This window comes from Fringilla coelebs, assembly GCF_963513975.1.
Source record: "Fringilla coelebs genome assembly, chromosome: 4".
Taxonomy (NCBI): Eukaryota; Metazoa; Chordata; class Aves; order Passeriformes; family Fringillidae; genus Fringilla; species Fringilla coelebs.
In genome coordinates this window covers 2,061,112-2,085,949 of record NC_140032.1, presented here as the reverse complement: position 1 = coordinate 2,085,949, position 24,838 = coordinate 2,061,112, and the positions used below count along the sequence as shown (strand labels likewise).

Here is a 24,838-nt window from a genome sequence, read left to right as displayed (position 1 = left end):
TGTCCGCAGCGGGTGCCATTCGCGGTGTCGCGGGCGCGGGACGCCATCCTGTTTGTGGCGGAGTGGCGCTTCCTGGTGCGGGACGACAAGGACCCGGACCCCAAGGGGGACCCGGATCCCGAGCGGGACGGAGTCTGGAAGGAGGACGAGGAGCCTCCAGCCGGCATCTTGGACTCCTGGGCACCGGGCGTTGTCGCCGTCGCGGAGGATTCTCCGCCCTCGTCAGAGGTGAGAGGTTCCCCGAGCCCCCGGAACCCGCCCGGGCCGTGGGATGGCGGTGTCACCGCACCGGGTCCCCTCTGTCCCCGGCCAGCTCTCGTCCGAGTCTCTCTCCCTGGCAGCCGAGCCCGACAATCCGCCCGCGGGTCCCGGCGAGGTTTCCGCCGCTGCTCCCGCCCTGGATGTCCCTCGGCCCCGCGGTCAGGTCCCGTCCGGGGCTCTCCCGGTGACAGCCAAAGGTCCCCTCGGCCGGTACACCGCCAATTCGCCCACCGTGGGTGTCCCTCTGTTCCCGGGCCAGGTGAGACGTGCCCCGATCTGCCCTCCCCGAGACCCCCTCGGGCTGAGCCCCAGCAGCTCCGGGGGCCGTGGGACACCCGGTGTCACCCGCGGGGGACCCGACACCCGCACCGACACCGGGTCCCTTTGCCCGCCGTGCCAGTGCCGGTCCGTAGCCGCCGCCGCTCCTCCCGCTCAGCCTCCCGAGCCACGACCGCCCCGCCCGAAGCCGTTCAGCGCTCCCGAGCGCCGCGAGAGGGGCCGCTCGCCCTTCCGATCCCCCAGGAGGGGCCGCCCACCCTCCCGGACCCCCGAGAGGGGCCCCCCACCCTCCCAGGCTCCCGGGAAGGGTCGTCCACCCTCCCGGGCTCCCGAGAGCGGCCGCCAACCCTCCCGAGCCCCCGAGACCGGCCGCCTACCCTCCCTATCTCCCGGGAAGGGCCGCCAACCCTCCCGGGCCCCCGAGAGGAGCCGCCAACTCTCCCGGGCTACCGGGAAGGGCCGTCAACCTTCCCGAGCCCCCGGGAGGGGCCGCCAACCCTCCCGGCACCCGCAGCACCGGGCGGCCCCGCCGGAGGCGCCCCGGCCCCCGGCTCCGCCGCCGGCCGCGCCCCCGAAACCCAGAGCGCCGGCAGCACCGGAGCCCCGCGAGGGAGCGATGAAGGTCGGCGACCAAGAGTCATCAACGTCATCCTCCTCCAGCTCCAGCGTGGCGTCCATCCAGCCGCTCAGACCCGCCCGCAGCACCGGCGTGCCCCGGCTCCGTGCCCGCCGCGGCGCCGCTCGCTGGGTGCTGCCCGAGGTGAAGGTGCTGGACGTGAGCACCGAGTCCGAGCGGCCGCGCTTGGGAGTCTCGCGTTCCCGGTTGCCCCTATCGGGGTCCGCCTTGCAGGTCATCCCGGGAACGGCCAGGACCGCCAGGGCCGAACCGCAGCTGTGCGACCCCTGGCTGGCCTCGGTCCGCCTGGCGCCCGGTGTTACCGTGCGCTGGGGCGGCTGCGAGCGGCGCGGGCCGGCCCTGGCGGGGTACGGCGGGGACGAGCAGGGGGACGAGGCGTTGAGGAGGGCGGAGAAGGACCTGAAGCCCATCCTGCCCTTCCCGGAGTGCCGGCTCTCGGAGTACGGAGACTCAGAGTGGCAGGACGACCCGCTGGAAACGGAGCAGCTCCCGGTGCTGCCCCTCCCGGCGCCGGGCCCGGCTCTGGGGGGATCCCAGTCGCCCCGAGTGTCGCCGGTGCTCTGGCTGGCACCGGGCGTGGCCTTGTCGGACGCTCTCGGAGATCGGGGCTCTTTTTCTCAGAAGTAAATAAAAAACCACTAAAATAAGTTTTGCAGAGCCGGTGGTGCCACCGGAGCCGAGACGGGAGCACCGGGCACTGCGCCCACGGTGCCACCAACGCCCGCCTCCGCACGTGGCTTGGTCCCCGCAGCCCCTTTGTCCCCAAATGAGGAATAAGGGCGATGTGACACGTGTGGCTTCGCCCGGGAGCTCCGTGCTGGGGAACGGGGACGGGACGGGGCGGGCAGAGGCTGCCCGGAGCCTCCTCTGCCTTCCCGGGAGCTCCGGGCGCAGCTCGGGGTCCCTCGCTGGGATTGTCCCCGCCCGCTGGGCCACTCCTGAAGGTCCCTGCTCCCGCGGGGACATGCTCCAGCCCTGGAGTGTCCGAGTGTCCCCGCACTGCCCGAAGGGGACTTCGGGGGGCATTGCCCCGGGGTTGGAGTGGGCCCGAAGTGGCGCGGGCCAGCAGCCCTGGGATGGCACCGGGGACACTGAGGTGGCACCGAGGACAGCGGTGTGACACGGGGAGCTTTACCTGTCCCCCGAGGTGTATTTATAGATACCCTCATTAGCATATGAGTGGGCGTGGTTTGCGCTCATTAGCATGAGGGGTGATACCAGGCGTGGTTTCCTGTTCCTTTTCGGCACCAGGCGAGGCCTCAGGCGGGGATTTCGGTTCCTCACTAGCAGAAGAAAATAGAGTGGGCGTGGCTTTCAGTCTTTAATTAGCGCCAGAGTGGTGTCACCGCTTAATTCAGCGCTCGTCCAGGGTCCACTCTGGCGGTCCTACGAAACAGGAAACCCCCAAATCACCCATCCTAGCTGTGACCCCATTTTTTGCGCAGGTACAATTCGTCCCGTGTTGCTCAACAGCACAGAGGAACATTCCTCCCCTGTTACTCAACACCGTAACACAGAGGAACGTGCCAGGTTCAGCCTGGGCACACCTTATTAACGGCACGAAATGAACTGTCATTTCCTGACGGGGTGTCACTGGGGACAGCGGGGTGGCACAGGGCACACGCGGCTCACCCTCCTGCCTGCTCCAACCACTCTGCTGTCCCTCCTCGGCTCCCAGCGGCTCACGGAGCAGAGGGACTCGTGCCGTGCCGTGCCGTGCCGTGCCGTGCCACCTGCCGGACAAAGGTCCTGCTGTGACCTCTGTCCCCAGCGCCACCCCGCGCCCGGCCATGGAGCTGCTGGGGGCTCTGAGCCCCCCGTGGTGGCTCCTGCCGCTCCTGCCGCTGGCCCTGCTGCTCCGGGCCACGCGCAGAAGCCCCTGGGACCCCCGCAAGTGTCCCACTGACCTGACGGGCAAGACAGTGATTGTCACCGGAGCCAACAGCGGTGAGCAGGGAGGGCGGGGACACATGGTGGGAGGTGGCATGATGGCTGCGGGGGACATGGGTGTCCCTTCGCCAGCCTAGGACCCCAGTCCCTGCTTTGGGAGTGCCAGCGGCTGCAGAAAAAGCTGGTGGCCATCCCTGAGCACCCAGATGCCCCCTGCCCACCTGCCGAGGCTGGACCCGGGACTGTTCATGACTGACAGACAAGGCCACCACGGCCACCATGTCACACCAGGGGTGGGAGCACTGCTCCCACCCGCGTTTCACTGCCACTGCTGGAGATGTTGGGACCCCCAGGCTGGCACTGGGATGTCCACACGCCCCCAGGGACAGAGTGACCCCACACGTGCTGGGCTCCATCCCCACCCCAGCGCCCTCCATTTCCTCCCGGGTGGTTTTGGCTGTGGCAGGGGCCCCCCAAACCCTGGGGCACGGACCCCAAAGGACCAGAGGGACCCGCCTGGGATCTGCCCACACCCTCTCCGCGTCCCGCAGGCATCGGCAAGTGCGTGGCCATGGAGCTGGCGCGCCGCAACGCCCGCACCATCCTGGCGTGCCGGAGCCGGGAGCGGGGCCAGGCGGCCGTGCAGGAGATCCGGGCGGCCACCGGGAACCCGGCGGTGGTGCTGCGGCTGCTGGACACCGGCTCGCTGGCCTCGGTGCGCGCCTTCGCCGACGCCGTGCTGCGGGAGGAGCCCCGCCTGGACGTGCTGGTCAACAACGCCGGCGTCACCGGTAGGTGCCGGGAAAACCCTCCGGCCCCAGCAGGGGTCCAAGCCCGTCCCGGTGCCCACGGCAGTGCCCCCCTGTGGGGGTACCTGCTGTTGGTTTCTCTGCCGGGATTGAAGGCGCTTGAGACGGTAATTCTAAACTGGGAGTTTGTGCTGATCTATTGGAAGAAAGGAAGACTCTGCAGAGAGACTGAGATGGGTTGGATGGATAGGCAGAGTCCAACAGCATGGAGTTTAATAAGTCTAAGTGAGAGTTCTGCATTTTGGCCTCAAAAATCCCCTACAACATTACAAGCTGGGGACGGTGTGGCTGGGCACTGTTCAGGCAGAAAGGGACCTGGGGGTGCTGGTCAGCAGTGGTTGAATGTGAGCCAGCAGTGTGCCCAGGTAGCCAAGAGGGCCAAGGGCTCCTGGCCTGGATCAGGAATGGTGTGGCCAGCAGGGGCAGGGAGGTCATTCTGCCCCTGTGCTCAGCACTGGTGAGGGCACACCTCGAGTGCTGTGTCCAGTTCTGGGCCCTCAGTTTGGGAAGGATGTTGGGATGCTCAAACACAAGGCTGGTGAGGGGCCTGGAGCACAAACCCTGGGAGGAACGTTTGAAGGAGCTGGGGCTGTTTAGCCTGGAGAAGAGGCGGCTCAGAGGTGCCCTTGTTGCTCTCTACAGCTCCCTGAAGGGAGGCTGCAGACAGGTGGGGTCGGTCTCTCCCACCAGGCAGCACTGACAGAACCAGAGCACACAGACTCCAGCTAGGGAAGGGACAGGTTGGATATTAGGAAGAAATTTTTCACCAAAAGAATAATAAAGTGCTGGAATGCTCTTCCCAGGGAGGGGGTAGAATCACCATCCCTGGATGTGTTTAAAGGAAGCCTGGCCATGGCACTTGGTGCTATAGTCTGGTTGGGATGTGAGGGCATAGGTTGGACTTGATGGTCTTAGAGGTCTCTTCCAAACTCATTATTCTGTGATGATTCTGGGATCCTGTGATTATTCTGTGATTCTGTGTTTGGACTCAAGCGTTTATTATTTCTCATCAGTAAAACAGTCTCACTACTGTGAGTTGGGCAGCTTTTCATTTGAAGGCACAAAATGGCCAACAATCTCTTGTTCCAAGGTCTTTTAAGACTAAACTATCCAAGTAAGAACTGACACCTGGATTATTTCCCCTTTTAACCCAATAACTGATCCCACAGAGCCCACAATGCAGACTTTTCTGCCCAATTACAAAATGCCATCTAGACCCATGGAGAAGGAGGAAGAAGCAGCATGAAGAAGAAACCCAGGATGACACCCTGTGCCCTCCATCTTGCTTCCATCTACAACATACGAAAAATCCCAAAACCTCAATTTCTCACCCAGTGACACACCTACACTGCTCTCTATAATCTATTTCACACTTTTGTGGATTCCAGTCTATCTTGAAGTCTGGGAAACTTTCTCCATGGATGAGGGTCAGAGCCAGTGCTGCCCTGGGGGTCAGGGCACCCCAGAGCAGACAGAGAAATATTCCCAGTGCCCTGGGTTTGCACACCCACCCTCCTTTCAGGGCTGCCCTTTACCATCACGTCGGAGGGCTTGGAGCAAACCTTCGCCACCAACTACCTGGGCCCGTTCCTGCTCACCAACCTGCTCCTGGGTGAGTCCAGGGCTTGGGGGAGTCAGGGAGTCTGGGGACACCTCCTTGCTCACCCCCTATATTGGTATAATTACCAATTAATAATTGCTAATTATTGGTATAATTACCAGTATAGCTGGATGGGAAGTGCTTTGGCTTGTCTGGCCCCTGCGGCTGAACCAAACGGCAGCACTTTGGTGTTTCACCCCAGAGACACTTTTGGCTGGCTGGATGTTGCAGCTGGGCACGTGGAGGCAAGTCCAGACATGCCAGAGCTCTGGTGGTGGTGGGATGGAGCTTCCTCCCGTGGAGGGGCCGCTCCTCAAGTTTACCTCTGACGGAGAAGCTTTAAGATGGTGAAGGAAAGGAGTTGGTTCTGCTGGAGGGTTTGGATCCAGAGCTTTTATTCTGGCCCACAGGCCTCTCAATCCAGCAACAGAACTCGCTGTACCGCGTGGTTGCTGCTTCTTTTAACCCACGGGAGAGGGAGAGTGGGAGGGAAGAGGAGAAATCCCACCAACCAGGTACACAGAAGGAGGTCTCAAGGGACAAAGGACACCTGGATGGCCCAATGTCCCCACAGGGGTAGAGGGCATCCTTTGAATCTGCCAATCACTCGAGGCCCTTCTGCAATGCCAGGACTGACAGACAGTGCTGGGAGGGGAAAGGAGAGGTGACGGACACACCTGGCAGGGAATTATCAGGGAGGAACCCGGGGTATCTGAGGCAAACCATGACACGACACTGCAACAACAACAACCCCCTGCTTGGCACAGACCTCCTGAAGGCCTCGGCGCCCGCCCGGGTGGTGAACGTGTCGTCGTTCCGGCACAGCGCGGGCACGGCCGACAGCGGGTACCTGACGGGGCAGCGGCGCCCGGCCGGCTACGACGCCGCCTACAACAGCACCAAGCTGATGAACGTGCTCTTCACGGCCGAGCTGGCACGGCGCCTGCAGGGCACAGGTGGGTGCTGGCCGTGCCAGGCTCAGCCGTGCCATGTGGCACCTTGGGGACAGCCCCGTCCCAGCTCCCTGTGCCAGATCTCGGGCTGCCGGCAGAGCTGGGGGGTCTGAGAGACTCGCTGGCAGAACCCCGGGGGCTGCTCCTGCTGCTCCCCGAGGGATTTGGGGTGCCTGGGGTGCCCACCCTGCTGACGGTGCGGCCTGGCAGGGGTGACGGCCAACGCGCTGAGCCCCGGCGTGGTGAGCACCAGCATCATGCGCCACTTCAGCTGGGCCGTGCGGGCGCTCTTCGTCCTCCTCCGTCCCTTCCTGAAGGTGAGCAGGGCCGGGTCCTGCCCATCCCGGGGGCAGCAGGGTGGGAGGGGGGTGCCAGTCCCCTCCTCACCTCTGTTTCATGCAGTCGGCCGAGCAGGGCGCTGCCAGCACCATCTTCTGCGCCATCTCGGAGGAAGCCGCGGGCATCACCGGGAAATACTTCGACAGCAGCTGCCGGCTGGCGCTGCCCTCGGCGGCCGCCCGCGACGCCGCGCTGGCACGGAAGCTCTGGGAGGCGTCGGAGCGGCTGACGGGGCTCACGGAGCACGACTGAGCCACCGGGACGTCACCCCCCAGCACGGGAACGGGGCACAGATGCACTGCTCCCCCTGTGCTGCCGAGGGGACAACACGGCGCCGGCCAGCTGTGACTGTGACGCTTTTATTAAAAACCCCGGCGCTACTCCCAGGTGATGTCCAGGTCCAGCCGCTGCTTCCTCACGGCCTGCAGGAAGCTGTCGTAGTCGCGCCGGTGGATGTCGGGGCAGCGGGACAGCTCCAGGCGCCGCAGGGGCCCCTCGGAGCCCAGCAGCTGCCACACGGCGCCGGGGGACACGCGGCTCTCGGCCAGCGACAGCTCCCGCAGCTCCCGCAGCCCCGGCCCCGCCAGCGCCGGCTCCAGCACCGAGTCCAGCGGGAAGGGCAGGGCCAGCAGGCGCAGCGTCTGCAGCCGCGGGGCCCCGCACAGCAGCGAGGCCAGCGTGGAGCTCAGCACCGGCCCGTGCGCGGCCGGAACGGGCCCGGCCAGGCTCAGCGAGAAGCTCTGGAGCCGGGGCAGCCCCCGGGGCAGCAGGTCGGTGGCCCAGCGTGGTGGAGGGGCAGGGGGCTCCTCCTCGAGGGGCTCGTGGTGGGCGCGGGGGTCCGGCGGCACTTCCAGCTCGGCGCTGAAGCTCTGCAGGCCGGGGCAGCCGGCGAGGAGGGCGGGCAGCGAGAGAGGGTCCCGGCAGCTGAAGCCGTGCAGGGTCAGGGCGCGCAGGCGGGTGCCCAGGCTCTGTGCCAGGGGCAGCACCTCTGCCAGCGCCCGGCCGTGCCGCCCGGAGCAGCCCAGCGTCACCCGGGACAGGCAATTCCAGCTCGGCAGCTCCCGGAGCCCTGAGGGGCCGGGACTGTCCCCAAGCCACACGCTGACCTCCTCAGCCTGGGGACACACGGCGTGGACGGTGCCCAGGGCGTCCTCCTCCACCTCCTCCAGCTGTCGCAGGGGCAGCGTGAGCGGGGCTCCCTCCGCTGCTGCCCACCGGCCCCGCGCCAGCTCCTCCAGCGAGGGGAAACCCTCGGAGTCCTGGGTGCCATCCAGCTGCCCCGAGCGCAGCAGCCGGAGCGCATCCGGCAGGGCGCCGTGTGCCAGCACCTCCAGGCACGGCAGGGCCAGCAGCAGGAAGGCCACGGCAGCCACCGTGTCGCCGTCCCCGGCGTGCTCCAGGTCGCGGGCCAGCAGGACGCGCAGCGCGGGGCAGCCCGGGCTCCGCTCCGTGGGGTCGTAGCCCAGGTGGCGCAGGGCACGTGCTGTCACCTTCTTGCAGCCGGACACGTCGAGCTCCCGCAGGTGGCGGCAGCAGGAGCCCACGGCTGACAGCACCTGGATGTTGGCCTGGGTGTGGGCCAGCCCCAGGCGGCTCAGGCGGGGCAGCCCCTCGGCCAGGTCCACCAGCACGGACGGAGAGAGCCGCCCGCAGCCGCCCAGCTCCAGCACGCTCAGGCCCTGCAGCAGCCACACGGGGAGAGCCTCAGTGGGGTGGGCGGGGGGGCAGGGATGCCACTCTCACCCCCGGCAACTCACGACTCAGAGAGGGTGGGCAGGCCCTGCTCCCCCTGCCCCAACCCCTTGGCACATGGAGATGGCACCTCCAGCCGCCCCACTGATGGTGGGCATCACCAGCCCCACCCCAAGCTCTATCCCCCTTACCCCATGGAAGGTGGGCACCCCCAGCCCCATAAAGGATGGGCACCCCTGTCCCACTCTCCTATCCCCTAGAGAGGGTCACACCCATCCTCACTCCCTCTGCCCCACACACCATGGCACTCCCTGAGTGTTGTCACCCCCTGCCCCATGGATGGTGAGCACCCACCCCAAGCTCTATCCCCCTTACCCCAGGGAAGGTGGGCACCCCTGTCCCACTCTCCCATCCCCTAGAGGGGGTCAAATTGCCCCTTCCCCACAGCCCTGCTCCCCCAGCGTGTTGTCACCCCCTGCCCATGGACGGTGGGCACCCCTAACCCCACAGACATCACTCCCAGCCCCATCCCCATCCCCCAGCACCCCTGCCCTCTCTCCCAGCCCCTGCCCCGTGCCCACCTGGCAGCGCAGCACGATGAGGTGCCCCAGGGCATTGTTGGCCAGGGCGGGGCAGGCGCTCAGGCTGAGCTGGCGCAGGTGTGGCAGCAGCAGCAGGTGCAGCGCCGCCCGCGACAGCCGCCGGCTCGTCCCCAGCAGCTGCAGCAGCTCCTGCACCAGCCCGCAGGCTGGGGGGGACAGGGGGGGTCAGCGAGGCCTGGGGACACCCCTGCCCTCCCCCCACGGGGGTCCCGGTGGCCTGGGGCACCCCCCAGAGCTCACCCAGGTCGTTGAAGGGTCCCACGAGGAAGCGGAACTCGTACTCGTCCAGGTAATTGTCACTGTAGTCCTTGGCCCAGAGGCTCTGCATGTGCTGGGCCAGGCTCTGCAGGCACAGCGAGGTCAGCGTGGGCACTGCCCGCCGCTGGGGCATCCCTGCAGGGGCACAGGGACAGGGACAGTCAGGGACAGCCAGCACGGGCACTGCCCACTGCCAGGGTATCCCTGCACAGGGACAGGGTCAGTCAGGGACAGCCAGCACGGGCACTGCCCACTGCCAGGGTATCCCTGCATGGGGACAGGGACAGTCAGGGACAGCCAGCACAGGCACTGCCCACTGCCAGGGTATCCCTGCACGGGGACAGGGACAGTCAGGGACAGTCAGCACGGGCACAGCCCACTGCCAGGGTATCCCTGCATGGGGACAGGGACAGTCAGGGACAGTCATGATGGGCACTGCCTGCCACTGGGGCATCCCTGTATAGGGAGAGGGACACTCAGGGACAGCCAGCATAGGCACTGTGCCACCAGGACATTCTGGGGACAAGGACAGTCAGGGACAGGCACCGTGGGCATCACCGCCTGGGGATAGGGATGGTGACAAGGACAGTCAGGGACAGCCAGCATGGGCACTACCGACTGCTGCCAGGGCATCCCTGCACAGGGACAGCCACCATGGGAACTGTCCACTGCCAGGGCATCCTGGGACAGGGACAGTCAGGGACAGCCATCGTGGGCATCACCTGGGGACAGGGACGGGGACAGGGACAGTCAGGAACAGCCACCGTGGGCACTGCCAGCCGCTGGGACATCCCTGGGACAGGGACAGTCAGGGACAGCCACCGCTGGGGGGATGGGACACCCAGGGACAGGACAGACACCGCCACCTCTCACAGCCCGACCTCATTTTGGAGTCCCTTGCCCCAAACTGGCTCAGAAACCGCCCGGTGCTGGTGCCGGCTTCACTCCATTCCCGGCGGGAATAAACCGGGAATGAACGGGCACCGGGAGCCGCGGGGGAGTGAACCGGCACCGGGAGCCGCGGGGAGTGAACGGGCACCGGGAGCCGCGGGGGAGTGAACGGGCACCGGGAACGGCGGCTCAGCCCCGCAATTCCCCCGGGCCAGCCCAAAGCTCACCCGCAGCTCCCGGCGGGCACCGGGACACCGGGATGGGATCCCTCGGCTCCGGGAGTTATCCCGGGTTTAACCGGGACACCGGGACGGGATCCCTCGGCTCCGGGCCACGGGACGCCCGGGCGGTGGCGCTGGCTCCGGTGTCCCTGGAGTTGAGCAAGGAACGAATCCCGATGGGATCGGTAAAGCCCCAGCAAATCCCGGTTTTGGATTCCTCGGGAAAGATCCCGGCGGGGAAGGGTAACGGGGATGGGGAGAGGGGCTGGAGGCTGGAGAAAGGGAGGGGGGAGCACGGGGAGAGGGAAAAAACCTTGAAGGATCAGGAAAAGGACACTGGAAACGGGAAAAGAGCTGCGGGGACTGGGAAGAAAGTGTAAAAAGGAAGAGACCCACAGGAAATGGGGAAAGAGATCTGGGAAAGGGGGGGAAGAACCCGAGAAAACGGGAAAAACCCCTGGGAAAAGAACCTCGGGAAATGGGGGAAAAAAACGGGAAATGGGGGGGAAAAAAAGGGGGAATGGGGAAAAAAAAGGGGGAATGGGAAACAAAAACGGGAAAGGGGGAAAAAATGGGAAATGGGGGGAAAAAACCCGGGAAATTTCGGGAAAATTTCCAGGCAATGTGGAAAAGACCCCTGGAAATGAGGAAAGAGCCCCGGGAAATGGGGAAAGAGCCCTCAGGTACCAGAAAAGGACCCTCTGGGACGGGAGGAAACCCCCGGGAATCGGGGAAGTCCCTCGGGGAAGCCGCTGAGGCGCAGGGAGAGAGCTCTGGAGTGCGGTGAGTAATCAGGGCAGGGCTGTGTGTCACTGCCACTGCCACTGCCACTGTCACTGCCACTGTCACCAGGGCACGGCCCGCCGGGAACTCCCACGGACACAGCGAGACACGGGATGGGACACCGGGAATGCGACACCGGGAGGGGACACTGGGGATGGGACACCGGGAATAGGACACCGGGAATGGGACACTGGGGATGGGACACCGGGAGGGGAGCGGATCACGGGGGACGGCCCCAAACCCCTCCCGGACGGACCGGATCGGGTCCAGCGGGGAAATTCCAAGGGAGGAATTTCCCCCCCTTCCATCGGCCCCTCCTCGAGCCTGTCCTTGGGGACCCTCGGGGACCTTGAGACACCACCCCCGCCCCCTTTGGGGTCCCCTCTTCCCGGTCCCTTCCCCAAATCCCGAAATCCCAACCAGAACCACGAGCAGGACCCAACCCCAACCAAAACCCAAAGAACAAACGCCCCGTTCCCATGGCAACACCTCCCGCCGCCATCCCCTTGCTGCGACCGAGCCGTGCCAGCTCGGCAGCACGTACCGAGAGCCGCCTCGTCCCCGCCGGTGCCGTCCCGTCGCGTTGCTTCCTCCTCCTTCTCCTTTTCCTCCTCATCCTCCTCCCCGGGCCTGGCCCCGCCATCACTCGCCCCGCCTTTTCCCTGGCTTCACTTTGCGCACTGCGCATGCGTAACGAGTAAAGACCCTTCCGCCCTTACTGCCCCTGAGGGCTGCCCCGCGCCGTGCCTGACGCCCAGCGCGGCCGTACGCGCAGGGCAGGGGGCGCGATGCGTCAGGCACGGCGCGGGGCAGCCCGCCGGGGCTTTGTTTTCGGGCGGGGTCGACGGTACCGGGAGCGGCCGGGCCGGAGGTACCGGGGGAGGCCTGAGGGGGTCGGGGGCTCCCGGAGCGCCCCGGGAATGAGGGGTGGGGATGGGATGTGGATTTGGGGCGGGGGAGAGAGAGGGAGGTGCGGCGGTGGCGGCGGGACGCGGCGGGTTCCTTCGTTGTGAGGGGTGTGAGGCGGTGTCCGAGGGTCTGCGTGAGGGGTCTGGGGGGCTCCGAGGGGGTTTGAAGGGTCCGGGTGTGGGTTAAGGGCTGTTCGCGTGAGGGATTTGGGGGGCTTCGAGGAGATTTGGGGGTGTATGGAGGGATGCGTGAGAGATTTGAGGGGCTCTGGGGAGATTTGGGGTTTTAGGGGGCTCTAAAAGGGGTTTTGGGGATCCTGCCGTGGGCACGGGGGTGGTTCAGGGGCGTGCGGGTGGGTCAGGGGGACATTCCGGGGGTGTGGAGGGGTCTGGGGGGGCGTTCGGGGGCATTTCGGGGTCTGTGGGGGCGTTCGGGGAGGATTTAGGGGTGTGCCCAGTCATTTAGGGCTCTTTGGGGGGGATTTAGGGGTGTTCGAGGGCATTTTGGGGTTGTAGGGGGTGTTTGGGGGGTTGTTTAGGGCTGTTTGAGGGGTATTTAGGGGTTTCTGGGGGGATTTAGGGATGTTTGGGGAGGATTTTGGTGTGTTTGGAGGGGATTTAGGGATGTTTTGGGGTTATTTAGGGGTGTTTTGAGGGCATGTAGGGGTGTCTGGGTGGATTTAGGGGTTGTGGGAGGGTCTGCAGGGGGATTTAGGGGTGTCTGGGGGTTATTTAGGGGCGTTTTGGGGGCGTATAGGGGTGTCTGGAGAGGATTTTGGGGCTATGGAAGGGTCTGTAGGGGTGTTTAGAATGGATTTAGGGATGTTTTGGGGAGATTTAGGGGCGTTTGGTGAAGATTTCGGGGTTTTTAGGGGCGTTTTGGGGTTGTGGGGGGTCTGCAGGGTTATTTAGGGATGTCTGGGGGGCATTTAGGGATGTTTTGGGGGCATTTAGAGGTGTTTGGGGAGCATGTAGGGGTTTTTAGGGTCATTTTGGGGTTGTGGAGGGGTCTGCAGGGATATTTAGGAGTGTTTGGGGGGCATTTAAAGATGTTTAGGGGCAATTCTAGGGGTGCTTAGGGGGCATTTAGGGATGTTTGGGGGTATTTAGGGCTTTTGAAGGCATTTAGGGGCATTTGAAAGGGATTTTGGGGTTTTTAGGGGCATTTTGGGGTTGTAGGGGGATCTGTGGGGGCATTCAGGGATGTTTGGGGGGCATTTAGGGATGTTTAGGGGCAGCTTAGGGATGTTTGGGGAGGGTTTAGGGCTTTTTGAGGGCACTTAGGGGTATTTGGAAGGGATTTAGGGGTTTTTAGGGTTTTTTTTTTGGGGTTGTGGAGGGGTCTGCAGGGATATTTAGGGCTGTTCTGGGAGCATTTAGGGATCTTTTGGGGGGATGTATAGGGACATTTAGGGATGTTTGGGGAGAATTTAGGGCTTTTTGAAGGCATTGGGGTATTTGGAAGGGATTTAGGGTTTTTTAGGACCATTTTGGGGTTGTAGGGGGATCTGCAGGGGTATTTAGGGGTGTTTAAGGGCAGTTTAGGGATGCTTGGGGAGGGTTTAGGGCTTTTTGAAGGCATTGGGGTATTTGGAAGGGATTTAGGGGTTTTTAGGAGCATTTTGGCGTTTTGGGGGTGTCTGCAGGGGTATTTAGGGGGCACTGAGGGCAGTATTTAGCGATGTTTGGGGGGGATTTAGGGCTGTTTTGGGGTTATTTAGGGATGTTTTGGGGTTCTTTAGGGCTGTTTTGAGGGGATTTAGGGCAGTTTTGGGGTTATTTAGGGCAGTTTTGGGGTTATTTAGGGCTGTTTTGAGGGGATTTAGGGCTGTTTTGGGGGGATTTAGGGCTGTTTTGGGGGGATTTAGCGATGTTTTGAGGGGATTTAGGGCAGTTTTGGGGTTATTTAGGGCTGTTTTGAGGGGATTTAGGGCTGTTTTGGGGGGATTTAGGGATGTTTTGGGGGGATTTAGCGATGTTTTGAGGGGATTTAGGGCAGTTTTGGGGTTATTTAGGGCTGTTTTGAGGGGATTTAGGGCTGTTTTGGGGTTATTTAGGGATGTTTTGGGGGGATTTAGCGATGTTTTGAGGGGATTTAGGGCAGTTTTGGGGTTATTCAGGGCTGTTTTGGGGTTATTCAGGGCTGTTTTTAGGGGATTTAGGGATGTTTGGGGGTTATTTAGGGCTGTTTTGAGGGGATTTAGGGCTGTTTTGGGGTTATTTAGGGCAGTTTTGGGGTTATTTAGGGCTGTTTTGAGGGCATTTAGGGCCGTTTGGATCCCGTGTGAGGGTCAGCGATGGGATGAGGGCGGCGCTTCCCCCTCGGGATTTCAGTTTGGGATTGGGAAGGTTTGATCCTCAGACAAGGTGGGAATGACTCAGCCCCGGGGGGTAATTAACGCCCTGGCTAATTGGGGGGAGCTCATTAAGGGTGGCAATGTGGATATTGCCACTCCTGGCTCCAGGAAATTTTGGAATTTTCCAGCAGAGGTTTTTGTGTGCCGAGAATTCTGGCAGAGCATGACCCGCCCTCATTAGCACGATATGAATAATTAATTAACAATGATTAATTAAGGCATGGAATGCAGGCAGAGCCTTTACCTGTATGAGCTGTGTTGGTCCCTCTGGTGCCATCCCTCACTCCACACTGCTCAGGGAATTCCAGAATTCCCAAATTCCCACCGGGAGGGACCTCCCAGGGCTGTTCCACTGCAGGCAGGCCCCGATTTCAAGCAGCATTTTGGGGTTTTCTTGTTGGTTTTTCAAAATTCCGGCTCTGAATCAGGAATTCCTGGAATTTCTGGGTTCTCTGCTGGCTGTTGGTGACCTTGGAGCTTCTTTCCTTTCTCCCTCCATTCCCAAACCTGGAGCTGGCTGATGCCTTTGGGAATAAACACAAGAATGAAATTATTTTGGTGGATTTAAAGGGGAAAATGAGGAAATTTAAAGGATTTCAGGGAGCTCTGGATGCTGAGGTTATCCCAGGGAGGTTCTGCTGATTCTCCAGAGCCTCAAATCCCACCCAGGAGCTGCTGAAAGAAAATTTTGGGTGGGTTTTCATCCCCATTCCTGAGGAAAATTCCTAAAGAATGAAAAATGGGGAAGGTGCTGAGGATGGCAGGGATGTGGGATTGGCACCTTGGTGTGGTGCAGAGAGCTCTGCTCCAGCTCTTCCAGGGATTGGGGTTTTTGGGGAGATTGGGGTTTTTTTGGAGGGATTGGGGTTTTAATGAATTGGGTTTTTTGAAGGAAATGGGATTTTGATAGAATGAGGTTTTTAGGAGGGAATGGGGTTTTGATGGATTGGAGTTTTTTGATGGAATTGGGGTTTTTTTTGGAGGGATTGGAGGTTTTGAGGGATTGGGGTTTTGATGAATTAGGTTTTTTGGAGGGATTGGTTTTTTTTTTTTTTTGAGGGAATGGGGTTTTGATAGAATGGAGTTTTGATGGATTGGGGTTTTTTGAGGAAATGGGGTTTTGGAGGGGTTGGGTTTGTTTTTTTGGAGGTATTGGGGTTTTTTTGGAGGGATTGGGGTTTTGATAGATTTGGGGTTTTTTGAGAAAATGGAGTTTTGATGGATTGGGGTTTTTTGAGGAAATGGGGTTTTGGAGAGATTGGGGTTTTTTTTTGGAGGGATTGGGGTTTTGATAGATTTGGGGGTTTTTTTGAGAGAATGGAGCTTTGATGGATTGGGAAGGGAATGGGGTTGAGGTTTATGGATTATGGAATGACTTCCCGCCCTGGGTATCCCCCCTGCTCCATGCCCTCATTCCCCAACCCTCCGAGGGAAGAGGCTGCTCAGGAATTCCATAAGGGACGAGGGAATAAAGTTTAAAGCTGGGAATTGCCCGCAGCAAGATCCGAGGGGGTTTGGGAGGGTGCAGATCCCGGGATTTCTGCTCCGGCCGCCCCGCAAAGTCCCGAGCGGTCCCGTCGCTCCCGTTCCCCGGGGACCGAGCTCTTCAATCCGCTTCTCCGCGGGCTGAGCCGGTTCCCACTGACCTCCCGCCGCATCCTCGGCCTGTCCGGGCGTTGCTGTGGCTACGGAGCATCGATCCCAGGGCGGAAAGAGCCGGGAATGCGCCGGGATGATCCCCGGGGCCGGGCGGGGAGGGAAGGAGGGAGGAGGAGGAGGAGGAGGCGGCTGCGGGGGCTGCGGTGCCGCGGTGCAGCCGAGCAGGGCGCAGGCTCCAGCGGCGGGTCCTAGCGCCGGAACGAGCTCCCGAGGGGAGAAAGGCGTCGGGAGGGACCTCGTGGTTCCCTGCAGGAGGGTGGAGTCGGGAGGGGTCGGTTCTGCCGGCAGGGATGGGGTGAGAGGGGACAGCGCTGTGCCGCGTTGTTGTGGGGTTTTGGCCGGGTAATAATTAGTGTTGACTCTATGGTTCTAGAAGGCTGATTAATTGCTTTATTCTGTTCTGTTATACTCATTAAGAAGCTTTTTACTGCTACAGACAGATTTAATTGGTCAGTGAATTTAAACACTATCAATTAGGAAATCACTCTTTGGTAAACAAATCTCTATAACACATTCTGCATGTGCACAACAGCAGTGAAGATGAGAATTGTTTCTCATTCTTTTCTCTGAGCTTTCTCAGAGCTTCTCACAGTGTCCCAGGGAAATCCTGGGAGAGAGCTGTGTCTCTCTTCAGAGGATATGTGATTACCACAGTGCCAGGTTTGGGTGGGATGTTGGGATAATTCCTTCATGGAAAGGGATGTCCAGCCCCAACTCCTCATCCATGGGGGGATTTAACAGCCCTGTGGATGTGGCACTTGGGGACATCCCAGCTGGTGGCCTTGGCAGTGCTGGGAATGGTTGGGCTCGATGCTCTCTGAGGAATGTTCACCCTAAAGTACTCTGTAATTCCATGGAAATTGCTGTGAGATCCCAGTGGGTGACACTGTGTCCCCCTTGCCGTTTGTGTTGTTCCCAAGTGGCCTCGTTTTGGGTGCTGGATGTCCCCAAATTGTTTGGTCAAACTCTGGGGACAAGGCCTGCAGGGACAGGAGCCAGGGAATGGCTCCCACTGGGAAAGGGGAGATTGGGCTGGAATTCCCAGATTTGCTGGGGCTGCCCCTGGATCCCTGGCAGTGCCCAAGGCCAGGCTGGACACTGGGGACTGGAGCAGCCTGGGAGGTGTCCCTGCCATGGCAGGGGGTGGCACTGGATGAGTTTTGAGGTCCCTTCCACCCCAAACCATTCCATGACTCCAGGATTCTGATTCCCCTCCACAGGGAGACTTTTGGGGTCCCCTGGGAGTGTTGAAGACTTGGAGAGGAATTAAAAAAACTCTCCAACTCACTCTGGATTTGTTTTGAGTCAATAAAGACCAAACCCCAAATTCTAGTTTAGGATTTCTCTCCTGAACTCAGTTTCCTGACAAACTCAAGCCCAAAATCAGCTTTGTGGAGGAATTTCACTGGGATGTGTGTGTAAAAAATATATCAAAACTCAATAAGGGGGAATTTTGCTCCTACTGGATAAACAGTGGGAATTTCTGAAGGTTTTTAACCTCCCTCCTCCTCCTGTCCCCGAGCTGGGGGTGTTCCAGCTGCTCAGCAGGGGGCTGGCATGAATCCCAGAAAAAGCCTGGATGATGAGGAGGGATATTTCTGGACTTCTTTTCTCTGTGCTGATGAATTAGACAGAGAATTTGGGCAGCAGGAAATCCATGTGGATCCTGCAGAGCTATGGCTAGGCCGGTTTGGGGGGGATCCATCAGCTGGGGAGTGGAGTGGGTGGCCCTGGGAATCCCTGGGAGTGGAGTGGGTGGCACTGGGAATCCCTGGGAGTGGCATGAGTGGCACTGGGAATCCCTGGGAGTGGAGTGGATGGCACTGGGAATCCCTGGAGGGGGAGTGGGTGGCACTGGGAATCCCTGGGAGGGGATTGGGTGGCACTGGGAGTCCCTGGGAGTGGCACTGTGAATCCCTGGAGGGGGAGTGGGTGGCACTGGGAGTCCCTGAGAGTGGTGTGGGTGGCACTGGGAATCCCTGGGAGTGGAGTGGGTGGCACTGGGGGTCCCTGAGAGTGGTGTGGGTGGCACTGGGAATCCCTGGGAGTGGAGTGGGTGGCACTGGGAATCCCTGGGAGTGGAGTGGATGGCACTGGGAATCCCTGGAGGCAGAGTGGGTGGCATTGGGAATCCCTGGGAGGGGATTGGGTGACACTGGGAATCCCTGGGAGTGGAGTGGATGGCACTGGGAGTCCCTGGGAGTGGCACTGGGAATCCCTGGGAGTGACATGAGTGGCACTGGGAATCCCTGGAGGGGGAGTGTGTGGCACTGGGAATCCCTGGGAGTGGAGTGGATGGCACTGGGAATCCCTGGGAGTGGAGTGGATTGGGTGGCACTGGGAGTCCCTGGGATTCCCTGGGAGTGGCATGGGTGGCACTGGATTCCCTGGAGGGAGAGTGGGTGGCACTGGGAATCCCTGGGAGTGGAGGGGGTGACACTGGGAATCCCTGGAAGTGGCACTGGGAATCCCTGGGAGTGGCATGGGTGGCACTGGGAATCCCTGGGAGTGGCACTGGGAGTCCCTGGAGGGGGAGTGGGTGGCACTGTAAATTCCTGGCAGTGGCACGGGTGGCACTGGGAGTCCCTGGGAGTGGCATGGGTGGCACTGGGAATCCCTGGGAGTGGCATGAGTGGCACTGGGAATCCCTGGGAGTGGCACTGGGAATCCCTGGGAGTGGAGTGGGTGGCACTGGAAGTCCCTGGAAGTGGCGCTGGGAGTCCCTGGGAGTGGCACTGTGAATCCCTGGGAGTGACATGAGTGGCACTGGGAGTCCCTGGGAGTGGCATGGCTGGCACTGGGGGTCCCTGGAGCTCTGTGACACTTGGTGCTTCCTCCCAGGAGAGCCTGCATGGCTCCAGTCACAGTCCTGTGACCCTGAGGATGCTCTGGGCTGCCCCACCCCAGTGTCCCCCCCAGTCCATGGGCAGGGGTGGGAGCAGCTGCAGTCCGTGGTGTTCCTGATCAATCCCAAAATCCCTGCTATGGGATCCTGCTCCCTGTGCCAGGGCTGCCCTGTGCCAGTCCCATCCCTGCTCAGTGCACCAGGAAATTGAATTCAGGGCTTTCCTCAGATTTTGGGTGTGTTTCTCTGGAAATGTGTGTGGAAGACTCGGGAAGGTTCATTTCTCCTGGGGATTTTTTCATCCTGACGTGGCAGTGCCTGAGTTTGGGGGAAAATTGGGATTTTTCCTCTTTGTACAGAGAAGTTTTAGCCCCAAATCCATAGGTTGTGGCAAGGGTGGAGCAGCCAAGCCCTGCTGGAGGCTGGGGTGTTCCCAGAGGGCTCTGGATCATCTCACAGAGCTTTAATTACCAAACATCCCCTTAATTCAGGCACTCAGAAAGCTCCTGTCCCACCTCAGCTTCTTCTTTAAGCTCAGGATCCTTGTGGGTCTTTCCCAGCTCAGGATTTTCCAGGATTTTCCCCTCAGGGGTTAATTTCCATCCCAAATCCAAGCAATAAATACAGCAGGAGATGGTGAGTGGTGCCTGGGACTTTGCTGTGTTGAGAACTGGGATATTCTGGGAGGTGCCAATGGGATATCTGCGACTCAGAAGGGCTTTTCCAACCTAAAGAATTCCATGATTTTCAACACAGGGTGCCCAGAGAAGGCCCTGGATCCCCAGAAATATCCCAGGCCAGGTTGGATGGGGCTTGGAGCAGCCTGGCACAGTGGGAGGTGTCCCTGCCACCCCAAACCATCCTGTGATCCCATCAAATTATGTTTGTGTGGAAAAAAATTCCCTTGTGCTTCAATTTAACATGGCAAACTCCCACTGAGAAGGAGCAGGAGCTGTGTGCCATTCATCATTTTCTTTTTAAATTAACAAAATTTCAATTAACTCTTGTGCTCCACCTGGGAGCAAAATCTGTCTGGGATTTCCCTGGGTTTGGGTTTGTCCAGCTATTCCCAGAGCTCTGAGTGGGTGTTCACACTTCCTCCCATCTGAATTCCTGCTGAAATTCCGTGCCTGTTTCCTGCTTTTCCTTGCACTTAGAGGAGGCTTTGTGGAATTTGAGTTCCCTCTTCAAGCTTTCTGGAATTTGAGTTCCCTCTTGGCATTCCAGCCTCTCCTTGGAGCACCTTCCAAGTGTTTGTGTCTCTTTTCCCCCAAATTCTGTTTTCCCCCCATTTCTTTCCTCATTTTTTTCCTTGTTTATTCCCATTTTTCCCCATTTCTTTCTCCATTTCTTTCTCCATTTCTTTCTCCATTTCTTTCTCCATTTCTTTCTCCATTTCTTTCTCCATTTCTTTCTCCATTTCTTTCTCCATTTCTTTCTCCATTTCTTTCTCCATTTCTTTCTCCATTTCTTTCTCCATTTCTTTCTCCATTTCTTTCTCCATTTCTTTCTCCATTTCTTTCTCCATTTCTTTCTCCATTTCTTTCTCCATTTCTTTCTCCATTTCTTTCTCCATTTCTTTCTCCATTTCTTTCTCCATTTCTTTCTCCATTTCTTTCTCCATTTCTTTCTCCATTTCTTTCTCCATTTCTTTCTCCATTTCTTTCTCCATTTCTTTCTCCATTTCTTTCTCCATTTCTTTCTCCATTTCTTTCTCCATTTCTTTCTCCATTTCTTTCTCCATTTCTTTCTCCATTTCTTTCTCCATTTCTTTCTCCATTTCTTTCTCCATTTCTTTCTCCATTTCTTTCTCCATTTCTTTCTCCATTTCTTTCCCATTTTTACTCCCTTTCCCCCCATTTTTCCCCTTTTTCCACATTTCCCCCCAATTCTTTCCCCCCAATTCTTTCCCCCCATTTCTCTCCCCCATTTCTTTCCCCATTTATTTTCCCCCCAGGTTCCCATTTTCTTTCCCATTTTCCCCATTTTCTACTTGTTTTTTCTCCATTTTCCCCCCATTTCTTGTGGCTCTTGTTCTGCTCCCTGGCTTTGGGATCTGCCAGGATCCCAGAGCAGCATCCTGCAGGGGAGAGGAAGAGCAGAAATCCTTTAGAATTTAGGAATTAGGAAGAAATCCTTCCCTGGGAGGGCGCTGAGCCCTGGCACAGGTGCCCGGGATCCCTGGCAGTGCCCAAGGCCAGGCTGGACAGGGCTTGGAGCACCCTGGGACAGTGGAAGGTATCCCTGCCCATGGCACAAGGTGGAATTATTGGGATTTAGGGTCTCTTCCCACCCAAACCATTCCATGAGTCTCTAAGCAGGTGACACAGGTGATATTTGCTCCCAGATTCGGGCAGGGAAGCAAGGTGAGCTTCCCAGAGGAGTTTCTCCTTCTGTGGATTAAATAATTCAGATTTTCTAAATCTTCTAAACTGGTTTAGAATCTTTGGAGCTTTTTGGAGAATTTGTGTGGATTTTGTGCACTTTAAACCAGCCTGGAGAGGGGAAGCTGCTGCAGCTCCAGTGCCCAGGGGACTCTGGTGCTCCCAGTGAGAAATTCCCAGTTTCCAGCTGCGTTTTGTGTTGTTTATCCCAGTTGTGCCTTTAAAACTCCTGCCCTGAGCAGCATTCCCAAGGCTGCCAGAGCTCCAGGAGTGGCTCAGGGACAGGGTGGGATTGTCCTGTGCAGGGAGGAGTTGGGTCCCAAATCCCGTGGGTCCCAAATCCTGAGGGTCGCTTCCAGCTCGGGGTATTCTTTGGTTTGGGGGTGCTTCCATGTGTTGGAATATCGGGCAGTGGCCAGTCCTGCTGGCTCCCAAATCCCCTTGGCAGTGGCCAATCCTGCTGGCTCCCAAATCCCTTTGGCAGTGGCCAATCCTGCTGGCTCCCAAATCCCCTCTGCAGTGGCCAGTCCTGGTGGCTCCCAAATCCCCTCTGCAGTGGCCAGTCCTGGTGGCTCCCAAATCCCCTCTGTAGTGGCCAGTCCTGGTGGTTCCCAAATCCCTTTGGCAGTGGCCAGTCCTGGTGGTTCCCAAATCCCTTTGGCAGTGGCCAGTCCTGGTGGTTCCCAAATCCCCTCTGCACTGGCCAGTCCTGCTGGCTCCCAAATCCCCTCTGCAGTGGCCAGTCCTGGTGGTTCCCAAATCCCCTCTTTAGCCTGATTAGCACCGGGAACAGTGCCCAGAAGAGGGGTGAGGGCGCGAATTTGGGATCTGTCAGCTCAGCCGCGAACAATGGGACACAATGTCACCTGTCACAGCCAGGAGCAGGACAATTAGCGATCACTCCAGCTGCCCGTCATTAACCCTTTGAGCTCCATCCCCCCGCGGGTGCCGCTCCCGGGGATTTGGGACAAACCCCGCTCTCCAGGGCGTTGTTTTTCCTCAGAATTCCCCATGAAGGGAAGAGCGAGTGGGGCAGAGATTGGTTGGGGTCACAGAGGGCGCCGTGCCGGAGGAATTGGGGGTGTCCCTGCCCGGTGGCCAGCACAGGGCGAGCAGGAGGAGGCCTGGAGTGGCCCCGGTGCCTCCTCCTGCGGGGAGCGTTAGGACCCAGCGAGCCGCCGGCGCCGTGACAAGTCTGGAGCGGCACTGGCGCAGAGTGGCTCCATCGGCAGCGCTGGAATTCTCTGTATCCCTCCCTCGGAGCATCCTCGCCCAGAAAAGGGCTTCCCTCCCTGTCGGAGCGGCCGGCAGAGCCTCGCGGGGGAGGGGGGATGCTGGGCTCGGCCGGGCCGCCGGGAAGCGCCGCTGGATGCTGCCGGCCGTGAGCTGCGAGAGCTGCTGGCTGCGGATCGGGGATCTCTGGAGCGCGCAGCATGGCCCAGGGCAGGAGGCACGCGTCCGGCCGGGTAAGGGGGAGGGCTGACTCAACAGCTCCTGGCTCTGCCGGCTCCTATCGCGACAGATCGCGACGCTGTCGCAGCGAAAATAGCTGGGTTTTGTAAGGGATTCTCGATTGTGCATCCCTGGAATGTGGCACAATAATGCCGGGAGGGGAGGTGGATGCTCCGGCTTGCGCCAGGGCCGGGTCTTTTGGCCGGAGTTACCTGCTCGTGTCGGTGATTACCCCAATTCATTACAGCGATTAATTAATTCCCCCGGCGGCCGAGCCTCGGCTGCGGCTCGGCCCCTTGCCGGGGCTCCGGCTCAGCCTTGCCGGGGCTGCTCGGCACAAAGATCCCGGCGTGTTTTGCTGCCTGCCGCGGGCTCCCCTCCCTCCGGGCCGCTTTTCCAGGCGGCACCGAGCCATGCCGAGCTTCCTTCCGCGGGCCTGGCGAGCGCTTCCAGGTTTTTCCGTATTGCAGCTACCCCTGGGCTGTGCGGTGCCAGCGGCCCCCCCGGCCCCGGGCCAGGCCTTTCCCGGGAGTTTCTGTCCCTGTCGCTGTGTCCCTGTGTGGCCGCCACGGTGACATTGTGTCCCAGACCCCGCCGGGCACCGCCAGCGCGTTTGGGCCTGGCTGTGCCAACTTGGCAAGGACTCCAGGATGGAGCTGGGGAGGGCAGACCCTTCCCACCTCCCCACGGGACCCCCAGACCCTCCGTGGGCACCGGGTCCTGCCTGCTGTGGGATTTGGGCTGTGGCCGAAGGGATTTGGCCGTGGAGGGAAAACTTTCCAGCCTGGAGCCTTTTTTGCCTACCCCGGCAGGATCTGAGTGTGTGTCCATGTGGGTTTTTGGGGGTTGGAGCCCCACACCTGCCCCCCAAACCTCCCTGTTTTCCATGGGGGAGCAGGAGGAAGGGGGTGAGATTCCAACCCGAGTCCTGCCAGCTCTGTCACGACAGCCTGGGGGGCTCCAGGGGGGTGAGGGCTCAGGGAAGGAGCCAAATGCTGGCTCCAAGGGCTGATGGAGGGAGATGTGGCAGGACTGGGAATCCTGGGGGTCCCAGGGATGCTGGGGGGTCCCAGGGCAGCGCTGTGAGTAGATTATCCCTGTTTGGCTCACATGGATTTTGGAATGGGCCCTGCAGGAGCCACGGCTGTGCTGGCCCTTCCTGGGGCTGGAGCCGCTGGCCACCCTGGCCGTGTCCCTTCTGGGTTTTGGGGACACTGCCCCTGGTGTCCTGAGACACCCACACCCTCCCAGTCTGGCAGCCTGGAATCCAGTGCCACCATGACTTCATCCCAGTGCCACATCCTGGTGTCACCCCTGGTGTCACCCTCAGTCCCAGGGTGATCCCTCCTTTCCACAGGGCAGCAGCACCAGGCTTAAACTCAGAATTCTTCCCAAGTCTTTCCCTCTTCCAGCTTTGTGGACAGCACCTGGAATTTGGATCTTGGCAGAGTTGGCTGCTTGGGATTCTCCTGAAACTTTTGATCTGAGCTTTGAGTGGCAGTTTGAGGCTCCATCAGACTCCCCTGGTGGGGGAGGAGCTCCTGGAGGAACGCTGAATATTCCCAGGCTGTTCTGCCGGGATGCAGTGGAATGCTGGAGCCCTCAGGTTTGGGTGGAGCACAGGGGTGAACCAAAATTCCCAAATCACTGGGAATTCATCCCATTTTCAGTGCCTTGGCACCAGGACCTTCACATAGCACAGCAGACAGCCTGTGGGTGTCTGTCATGCTTCAAAAAGGGGGAAATGGGGAAATGCTGGATTTGGGAGCGGTGCCAGGTGGGAAGTTGTGGGGAGCAGTCTCTGGCGGTGGTGGCAGCACAGCCACATGCTTGTCCCTCATCTGGTGTCCCTGGAGGGAGCTCTGGGATGTGGCAAAGGCTCCTCCTGGGCTGCTGGCTGAGCTGCCCTGTGCCCTGCTCGGATCTCCTCAGCCAGCCCTCACTTCCTTCACTGGGAATCCCTGGATTTCTCATTTCCTGGGATTTAGGAGCTTATTCCCCTTCCAGGCCGAGGGTGA

General features: G+C 60.1%; 3 protein-coding genes across 4 annotated transcripts in view; 2 read left to right on the top strand and 1 right to left on the bottom strand.

The window, feature by feature from the left end:
* Positions 1-1,943: 1,943 nt before the first annotated feature.
* On the top strand, positions 1,944-7,020 carry LOC311153326 (retinol dehydrogenase 12-like; the record flags this gene model as incomplete). The annotated part of the gene is made up of 8 exons (XM_084205100.1): positions 1,944-2,229; positions 2,623-2,707; positions 2,856-3,124; positions 3,619-3,858; positions 5,399-5,488; positions 6,244-6,432; positions 6,640-6,746; positions 6,832-7,020. 8 exons carry the CDS (start codon positions 1,944-1,946, stop codon positions 7,018-7,020), a joined length of 1,455 nt encoding a protein of 484 aa, XP_084061226.1.
* On the bottom strand, positions 7,012-22,949 carry LOC311153325 (uncharacterized protein; the record flags this gene model as incomplete). The annotated part of the gene is made up of 6 exons (XM_084205099.1): positions 7,012-8,447; positions 9,042-9,208; positions 9,303-9,455; positions 11,760-11,881; positions 11,985-12,253; positions 22,536-22,949. 6 exons carry the CDS (start codon positions 22,947-22,949, stop codon positions 7,146-7,148), a joined length of 2,427 nt encoding a protein of 808 aa, XP_084061225.1. The 3' UTR covers positions 7,012-7,145.
* DCTN1 (dynactin subunit 1) overlaps positions 12,049-24,838 on the top strand; it is a 55,261-nt gene continuing 42,471 nt past the window's right edge. For both annotated transcript variants that reach the window (XM_084204305.1, XM_084204304.1), the window contains exon 1: positions 12,049-12,086. The gene's annotated coding sequence lies outside the window, so the exon portion shown is untranslated. The remainder of the gene's footprint in view (positions 12,087-24,838) is intronic.